This window comes from Anthonomus grandis, chromosome 12, assembly GCF_022605725.1.
Source record: "Anthonomus grandis grandis chromosome 12, icAntGran1.3, whole genome shotgun sequence".
NCBI lineage: Eukaryota > Metazoa > Arthropoda > Insecta > Coleoptera > Curculionidae > Anthonomus > Anthonomus grandis.
This window is the reverse complement of record NC_065557.1, coordinates 10,308,598-10,318,938: the sequence shown is the minus strand read 5'-3', so window position 1 is coordinate 10,318,938 and position 10,341 is coordinate 10,308,598. Positions and strand designations below refer to the sequence as shown.

General features: G+C 32.1%; 1 protein-coding gene across 2 annotated transcripts; it reads right to left on the bottom strand.

Moving 5' to 3' along the window:
• Nucleotides 1-1,883: 1,883 nt before the first annotated feature.
• LOC126742853 (RNA-binding protein spenito) lies at nt 1,884-9,949 on the bottom strand. Of its 2 annotated transcripts, XM_050449667.1 has the most exons (3): nt 9,778-9,949; nt 7,416-9,686; nt 1,884-2,315 (listed from the first exon to the last, which is right to left on the bottom strand). In XM_050449667.1, the coding sequence occupies exons 2-3, from the start codon at nt 9,609-9,611 to the stop codon at nt 2,295-2,297; spliced, it is 2,217 nt and encodes a 738-aa protein (XP_050305624.1). In that variant the 5' UTR covers nt 9,612-9,686; nt 9,778-9,949; the 3' UTR covers nt 1,884-2,294. The 2 variants fall into 2 exon arrangements, with proteins under 2 accessions (XP_050305624.1, XP_050305623.1); XM_050449666.1 differs by having other exon boundaries at nt 1,884-9,686; nt 9,778-9,948.
• Between the last annotated feature and the right edge of the window lie 392 nt (nt 9,950-10,341).

The window sequence follows — 10,341 nt, the reverse complement described above, 5'->3', positions numbered from 1 at the left end:
GCGTCTTCATTGATGAGAGTTTAAGGTTTGACAACCACGTTTTGGGCCTCGCTGCTAAACTTTCTTCTGGTTGTTTTGCAGTCAGGGTTGCCAGGTATGAGTTGGGGGGGTTTTTGCTCGTTCAGTTTATTTCGCCTTAATACTCTCATATCCGCTATGGGTTGCCATTTTGGGGTTTGTGCTCCAAGGGACTCCTTAACATAATTTTTACTATTCAAAAAAAAGCTTTAAGGTATCTGTGTGATGTTGGTCTGAGAATCTCTTGTAAACCTCTTTTTGTGGCTGAAAGAATTTTAAAGTTTTCTCACTCATTATATTGGAAACTGCAACACTCATACATAAGTCTGTAAGTCCATCATCCTGCACTAGTCATAATACTCGTCAAGTAAACAACTTATCTCTTCCAATCCCCACCTCCTCATTTACGAGAAACTCTCTTATGTTTATTAGTCGTAAAATATTTATTTAATCATGTTCCTTTTTCGATTAGGACTGTTACAGACCTTAAAAAGTTTAGGAGAGAACTAAAGAAATTAATCTTACCAAAAGCTTACTACAGCATTGAAGAGTATTTTAACGACTCATTTTAATATTTGAAATTATATATCTGTTGATCAGATTTTTTTTTTATGTTGGTTCTTGCCTTTTCTTTTCTTCTTTTTTGGTTTTTGCTTTGATTATATAAAATATGCTTCTATGTACAATCAAAATCGTTTCTGTATTCCCTTTTTATCCTGTATAACCAAATAAATACTAGTATTAGGAAGCTTTAAGCACAGGTTTGTAAACTTAGCAAATAAAGTATATTTTGACTTTGACTTTAAAAATAGAACCGCAGGTCTGCTCCTTTGAATATCTAGTCAGTGTATTGTAGTCATCTGCTTAACTTAATACTAAACAAAGTAAACTTCGAAAAGTTATTTTAATTAAAAAATGGAATGGAATAATGGAAAAACAAATTTTTTCCAATCCCCTGGAATATACTATACATCGGACATTGGGCGAAATACATCGCAATATTCTTGAAAAATACTCACGAATGGTATATTACATAGTATATACCATATATAACAAATATTACATAGGTAATATGCCTAGAATATATTTTAAATACAAAAAAAAATATTGCGATTAGGTATTAGGTTTGAATATTCTTAAGATAAGTCCTGTGATATACCCGTGCTAAGAAAATTGCTGCAATATATTTTATGGTGAATTTAAATATCTTCTAAATATCCCTATGATATGAAGTGAAATATTCTGAGAACATGATAGATATATAATATTATTTTAAGATTGTTGACTATTAATTTTGACAAAGAAAACTTAAATGGGAGTTAATCAATATTAAATCCTTCATGTTATTTAATTGAGCTATTTGCAATTCTGGCAAGTAACTTTTCTTTAAAAATTCTGTATATTTTTCTAGTGCTCTGAGGATGATTTGGTAATAAATCGAAACATCACCACCTGAATCTTGTTCTAAAAAAACATATCACAAATTTTATCAACTGGGTTTCAAAGTTCTGTTAAAAATTTGAATTAGGGTAAGCAACAGAGGGTTTTTACTTAATTATTACTGATTTAAATTTTATTAAAATCTTCCTGATCTTAAAAGGGTTCAAAATTCAAATTTTATATTAAGATCCCAGTACAAAATGTGATATAAATTATCATATTTTTAAATTTATTTAATGAATAAAAAAATTTCAGTTTATGCATTTGAGAAAAAACCCACCCTTGTCTTTTATTTTAAGAAAAAATTAAGCTTGACTAACCTGCATTAAACTTAAAAGTGACACTCTCACCTTTGATTGAACACAACTCACCCTGGATAACCAATTCACTAAACAAACACTACTAGGAACATAAAAAAACACATAATTTTGGGAACTTTCTATTTACCACAACACTACATAATATGCCCTGGTTTTTTTAAAGTCTACCTTGTCCAAGGAATAAACAAAAACACCTAAACCAAAATACATTTTTTAAGTCACTCAGAGCAGCTAAGCACTAAATCACATCGTATGAGTGTTTATCTTTTTGTTTGTTTGCTTTGTTCATCAAGACACACCAGTACACTAACTTAATGAACAGTTCTTTCACATCAAAGTTTAAGTTTATAAAAAAAGAATACATAAATCATTAAAACTACACAAAATTTTCACTAGAGGCAAACTCGACAACTAAATGGGAAAGAACTGCAACTTTTAACAATTTGGTTCACAGCACTTTTAGGCTCAAATCTTCGAAATTCTCTTTACACTACTGTACATTGTTTTAACACAAATTTACCGCTGTTCTCCAATTTCCTGAAATCAAATACAATCATTGGTAATTTTGAAAGTGGGAAATGGTTGGACCCAAAAGAAAGAATTTACTGCACTGATGGGCCTAGAATGTAATATTGTAGTGACTATTTAAATTATGTGTATAGTAGTAGGCATATGTCATATACTAAAGTACTTACATGAGAATGTAAATTTTATAAAATTTTTTGTAGATTTTAAATGCAGATATTTCCATACCAAGGTAACAGTACTAAAGAAGTAAAATTATTTTAAGGGAATATTTTTTATTCTCTCTGAGTCAAGAAATGGGTAGTAAGACCTAAAAATTGTTTAAATAATTAAGTATAAGTCAAAAAGGTTTCCCTTACAACCCATTTTCCAAGTTAGATTGCATTTAAATTAAAGCCTAAACTTATATGATTCCAAAATAATGGCCACTATTACAAACCAACATTTTCATTAGCAACAAGTACCAAGCGAAATATATCAAGTTTTTTAAGTTACAAGGCTTTTTGTGAATTTATATTTTGGCTATCACATATCAATTATTTTGATTAAGAGGGTCCATCCAATCTTTGGTTGGTGCTCAAATAGGTAGTAGGTGGTCACCAGAAGTAGTAAATTAAAAAGAGAAATGAAGCAAAAAATGGAGGAAACTAAAGAAAGAATAACAAGTAATTGAGCAAAAAGAAAAATCTTAATGATAATGAAAAAACTGTGATTGTATTTATGGATATTGCCAAGGTTTTTGGCACAGTGTCTCATACTCGACTTTTGGATGTTCTGGAGTAAGAGGCCCTGTGTTGGAGGTGTTCAAGAGCTACTTGTCAATACGAAAACCATTACACTAAATTCAACAATGTAATAAGCACCAAAAAAAAAAAAATATATGGATATACCCCAGGATACCATACTCGGCCCTAATCTTTTCATTACATATAAAAATTCTTTTCGAAGATGAGCATTGATAATAACTTTTAACAGACCAACTAAACCTTTAATAGAACAAACATTAATAAGATCCACATCAATGAAAATATTATTCACTTTTGTGAAAAAAAAATTATGGGGTCATAATTTACAAGTAATAAAATTAATAAAACTTGTATCTATATTTTACACATGAAGAGAAATTCTACCAGAGAAACCATCTGTTCTGGTATAAGGGATTATATTTATTAATTTGGGATTACAATTTATTTCCAACTGAAATCAGGAAAATAAAGAATAAAACACATTATAATGAGAGTTGTAAAATTTTCGTATCTACTGGTAGATTTATAGCATTAATGTGAAATTTTTGGAGAAATTTAGTTTTTGTTAGTCAATTTATTGGCTGTGAAATAATGAATTTTTAAGTGGTGTTTAATGATTTGCTGTATAGATTGGTTCATAATTTGCAGCTTGACTAGTTTAAGCTTAATGAGGAAATAAATATGTATAATAATAATTGGTATATTATTGTTTTCTTTTTTTCTCTCTTGGATTTAGTTAGTTTTGTTAATATTTAATTCAAATTTGCTTTATTTGAGAGACAAATTACAATTATGTTTGTATTAATTGGGCACATTGAGATATTAAGTTGTCTAAGTGATAATTATAAAGGTTATTCATAAAAATGTATTGTTAATTTCAATATTTCATTATACCTATATTGATTGTGTATAATCTGTTCCTAGAAATTCTAAATTTCTAGGAAGCAGCCAAGAAGAAAAAAAATGTATTAAAATTCTGTATGAATACAAACTACCAAAGACTTACTTTATTGGATTTTATGTTATTTTCTTAATTACTTAAATTTAAGTAAAGTTATGAAATTTTCATGAACTCAAAAAAGTTTAAATGCATGACATACCCAATTGGTTTGCGTATTTAGATGACTCCTAAACTTGTTTTGAAATTCAATGACTGGATAATAGGAGAGATTTCCATTCAGCCCTTTTTATGTATTATGTTCAAAATCACATTAAATATAAAGACTGGCATCTTATTTATGTTCCAAAAATACATTGAAAAATAATGACATTAGACTGTTCTCTACCAATAAGACTAATTATTCCTCTATAAATAAGATGTTAGAAAAATGTACCTACATGTGATAATTAAGTGTAATATAGACTTTTTAAGTTCTTCTGTACAACAAATAAAGGATGCAAAAGCTGCTAAGTCTTTTTTTTTTAAATAATAATGTAAATTTTATTTAGATGTATATTGTTTCTTTTACTCATTTTATTTTGTCTAGGTTTAGTTTTTTATGTAGGTATTATGTAGCGTTAGTTTTTATCAGTATTAAGCACTCTTTTAATGTAATTATTTTGTATTTTACATAAGGATAAATAAATAAAAATAAACTGTACCATTTAATTTTAGAAGAAAATAAAGAAAAATGTTGATACAGTGTGAAATCACAGATACAACAAGACAATAAGTCTTATTATATCTGTGGTTATACATATGGTATATAGATTCCATTTCTCAGATTTGGCTTTGGTTATGTTAAATAGAGATTTTTTAGGTACTTTTTTGTTGGGTTGGGTATGACATCTCAATTTCAAATTTTAAATATCAATTTAGAAAATTACCAAAAATAAATAAAATATTAATTGTTCCCTTAAGACCTATACTTAATAGCATAAATTTATCTACTCACCCTCTTGCAAAATATATGAAGACCACAGGGATGAGGGTCCAAAAAACGAAAAATTGAGATAGACACGCCAAATCGCGGAAAAAAAAACCAGTATTTTACGCCTATTATACCGTACCGAGGAAAACAAATGAGATGACCATATAAAGTGCGTTTTGCTATATGCCATACAGGGGAAAAAAGATGATGGTCTACTCGATTTATATAAAACGGATGAGTCCAAAAATTCCCCACTCTTAAAAAATCTTGTATGCTAGTAAATTCGGGCGTCAACAGGAAGCAGTTTGCTTTTGCTTTTAAGTGCGCTAATGTGACTCGCAAGTTTTTGTCTGCTTCACGTGTTTTTCACGGAATTTTTAAGATGGCTGAGTGTGAATCTTCAAGCGTTACTAAAAAATTAGGTCGCGTTTTTGACTCGTCAAAAAAACTAAGATTGCAAACACATGAAACTGGTAGCAGTTGTAATTGTTCAAGGTTAAAATGTTTTGAAGTAATTGGTGTTCAAGGCCGTTTGGCGATTATTAAAAACTTTAATGAAATAAAATCCTATAATGAGCAGACCTTATACTTGGCAGGTCTCATTTCGCATGAGCCAGTTAAAAGACGGCGCCAAAGAAAAGCTAACGATGAAGATGTAGTTTATCACTCATTCTCCTACAAATATAAGGTAAGTTGTATTATTGTTCTAGCTCATTACTTGTTTTACAGTAGTTAATTTCTTTCAAGGTTCGAGTAATATTAGATCTACCTTCAGGACAATTTGAACTTCCAAATTTCAAATATGAAAACAGGATTTCCATCAATGCTAAGAAATACCAAAACCTGCAGGATTTAAAACGTTTTTGTAGTGTTGAAGCTCAACTTTACTTGGAAAACTTTAAATGTAATTGAATAAAAATTTTTTGGACCTTCATCTTTTTTTTCCTGATTTTATGTACATAACCATAATGAAATTTTTTTCTAGATGCTTATTTTAAAAAAATAGTAGTTTTAAACTCTTTTAGTAAAAACATATACACAAGCCTACCTTTTAAAAAAAAAATCTTCCAAAAAGAGTTAAGCTATAAGAAAATACAAGGTTTTTAAATTTAAAATCTGTTTTGCACAAAACTTTGGATTTGTGACCCTCATCCTTTTTCGCCTGTAGTCTTCATATATTAATAACATTTTATCTCCATACTCTAATCATTCTGATTAATACATAAAAAGCTCACATTTTAAAACTTTTTACAATTTCTTTTAACACACATGATCTTTTGCTAAATCTTGATGTAAGTCTTCTTTACTAATGATGGTTGACCAAATCTTTAAATATTGTTAACAATACATTAAAGAATGATAATAATTTGACACAATGCACAACACTAAATGTTATTACAATAGAACAATTTCCAATATAATAATGAATTTTATCAACAAACCTCTTTCATCAATTTTAAGTAATATATTTATGGAGAATTTTGAATCTGAAATTCTTAATATGTTCAATAAAAAACCTGAAATATGGTGGCTATATATTGATATTTTTTCAATATATCATTATAACAAAATAGGCCTTAACAATTTTTTTAAATTATATTAACTCCAAAGAGTCTACTATAAAATTTACTCTCCAAAAGGAGGCTGATGGTCAACTGCCTTTTCCTGATATTTTAGTAAAAAAATATAAAAATTTGAAACTAGAATTTATCATAAACCAATTCATAGTAAAAGATATCTTAATTTTAATTCTAATCATCCAATAACAGTAAAGAGAGAAGTGGTAAAAAGTTTATAAGATTGTGCAAACATAATTTGTAATAATCAAAATTTAACTGAAAAAGATTTTTATTAAAAATGTCTTGATACAAATATATCAACTACTAAATAAAATAATAAATCAAACACTTTTTGCCACAAATCTTAATTTACCATAAATTACTGTATTAAGTCATTATTGGACTTAAGTCTTATAAGTCTATTTCCTTCTTTTCAATAATTAAGCATATGATATAGTATTTTCTAAATTGATATTTACTGAAATAGTGACATAATACCCAATAAAATAGGTAACTGATTATGAATTCGTCACAACAATATAGATTTTACTTTTCGACAAAACTTTAAATGCCTTACAAGGCATTTTTGAAAAACTTTGCTACTAATATTAACTTGTCAACTAGGACTTAGGTCCTTGTAAAAATGCCAAACTCAATTTACTTTCTTAATAATCAAAAATAAGAAAATTAGTTAAAACCTAAATATTACTAGTACCCTATAGCATATTATGGTAAAAAGTCTACTTCTTTAGTAATGTTTTGGTTGTAAAACATCTGCAAATAAATGTTAAAAACAAAACAATAAATAAAATATGTAAATATGACTATACCTTAAAAAATACAGTAAACAAAATAAAGTGTAGGTATATGATGCTCAACAAAAAAGTGCTGTAAAAAAAACTATAAAGCATAAAATTAAGCTGTACCACCACGTACCACAACGATAATCAGGTGATCTTCCTTAATAGCTTCATCAGACAAGTTGGGACAAGATCTCTTCAGTAATTCTGTTGAAAATGGGCATGGGGGAAAAGAATATAAGACCCCTGTGGCCTCCGTTTCTTTATTAAGCAAAGAAATAACGCCAGCCGCCTCCTTTTGTTTTAAATATGAAACTAAGTTCCTCAATGGTCTGGTTTGAACTGAGGTATCCTCGTTTGTCACCGAGGCGGTAGATCCGGCCAAACCTAAAAATATAGCATGAGAGGTGGCACTTTGGATTCTCTTCTGCACATCTTCTAGTTTTGGCTGGTCTAGTCTCAGCCTCTGGGTTATTCTGAGGTGGTGTTTGTTATCCTCATCCTTCATTAAACTTTCAATTATATCAGAGTCCCCATCCATCAAGTGGAACTTGGCTGGAAAGAGAGAATTTTTTAAAATCAGAGCCCCTTGCCAGATTGTGGTGCATTTTCTGGCAACTTCCGGCAATGTCCTGCTGGAAGCAAGCAAACCTGCTCGGCGGGTGCCACTGTCCGAGTCAGAATCTGGAGATCTCCTGGGAGATCTGGATCTTGACCTGTCAATCCTTGATGCTGATCTGCGGTATTCAGGATCCCTTGTTCTTCCCCACTCATCTACTTCTCCGTCAGCATATCTTGAAGGGCCTCTACTGGTCCCTCTTCTTTCTGGATAAGGCAATGGTCTATCTCTATATCCATAACTGGCTCTATCATAGTCATATTCAGCTCCATACTCTGGACGTCTATAATCATCAGCCCCCACCTCTGGAGGGTAACCTTTAGCTTTATAAGTGGGGATTCCAGCATTCACATCTGAAAAATCAGTTCTCAGTCTTCTATCTGGCCCACCTAGAGGGAAACCCCGCATTTCCTTTACAGCAGCTTGTGCAGCATCAATACTATCATAAAGAATAAATGCCTGAATGTCACCCTTAACGTAATCAATTTTTTTGATTGCACCAAATCTATCAAATTCCCTCTCCAGTTGGGGAATGGAGGTCCACACTCCAAGACCTCCCACCCAGATTTTCGTGGTGGGAGTCGCTTTGCCATAACCAATTTTACATTGGAATTTTCCAATGTACTGACCGGAAAGTTCAACTTTGGCCCTGTGGGCCATGTCAAGTGTGTGAAATCTAACGAAAGCAAAGGCGTTACCAGTACCAGGTGGGGGTCTTTTTATGTCAATATCTTCAACAACACCATACCTGCCAAAAATGCGCCTTAACTCTTCTTCTGTTATGTTAATCTCCAAGTTCCCAGCAAACAATGTTCTAGTGGCCAAGGGGTCATCTTCTGGTTGAACATGATGCAAATAATTCGGAAATTTATCTTTTTTATTTTCATTTTTGTCAAAAGGTTGCCTGGGCATATGTTGCCTTTGTGGCGGGCCATAACCATGAGGATGGCCTGGAGGCATATGATGTGATGGTCCTCCATGATACATTGGGGGCCTCGCCATATAGTCATGATGACTCACTGGCGCTATGTCTCTTCTGTAGGCATCCCTATGAATGGGGGCACCCCCCGGAGGCCCATAAGCTCTATCATACCCTCTGTCAACAGGAATTCTTCTATCTGGAGAGCGGGAGTAGTGATACCTGTCATATTCAGGGGTGATAGAGTGAGGGCGACTACGAGAATAACTCTCTGCAGCTCTGGGAACTTCATAAACTGCCTCCACCACAGCCACTTTATCATAAACTATGATTCTGGGTTTGGCATGTTTTGCATCCCTGGCATCCTCAGAACTGCGAAAGCAAACATAAGCCACCCTCTCATCTACATCATGGGAAATTCTGATGGTGAGATCTCCGAATTTTTTATATTCACGATACAGGGTTTCTTTGATAATTTCGTCGCTGGCCTTAGGGTGTAACGCACTAACACAAAGAACCTTGTATGGGTAGGATGTTCTTTCCACAGGGCGAGCATAGTCGTCACGGTGTGGGGAATATATTGGGGAATATATTGGGGGCCGGGGGCTAGGCGATCTGCCCCGGCTGCTGCGACGTCTCACGCGATCTGGGGTGATTCTTTCGTCGGAACTATCATCATATCGGCCTACACTAGACCGAGATCTTTTGCTTCTCGGCGGGGTGTCCCTATCACTACTTCGTTTCATGCTTGTATTCGGTATTCTTACGGTTATTCGGTCCTTCCCTTTGATCATACGCACTCAACTGAACACATCAATTTTCCACTCGAACGGCACAATGGACGACACCACAGCACTCCACCACTCTACCTAAAAACACAAGTAAAAAAAAAACACCCGGTTTATAAAACATTATGCACTACAAACTAATAACAAACAAACAGTAATAAATACAACATACTTTACACTGTACACAGCACCAACTATTTCGTCTTTTTCGGGTGTTTGTTTAATTTTTATCGGGGAAAATGTTCACTTCGCCAACGCCTTTGCCACTCTTCAAGCACAAATTACAAAATGGCGCTCGCCTTGTCACCTTGACGTAAGGCGCATGCTTATGAAACCAGTCAGTAAATACACTATTTTTAGTTAAATGCCTAACTAATTTTATTTACAATTTTTAAAACGCCATTTAATAATAAATTAAATTAATCATTAATTAATCCCTTGTGTTTAGGCAGCCATTTAACTAATATTTCTTGAAAAGAATGAAGCTGTCAAATAAAAACGACCGGAAATGCAGATGTTTATTTCATTACCAACATAAAAACAAGAAGTCCCCTAATAACTGTTCAGTAATAGCAAACTTTTAGGATTAATTGTTTATTATGACGCCACAATTAAAATATGCTTTTTTTCTTCTCCAAGAGGTTAATTTGTTGCTGATATGACAAAAATTATAGAATTCTTAACGCTTAATTACATAAAGCCCAATACTTTATTTTCGCACAAATGAGGAAATCGG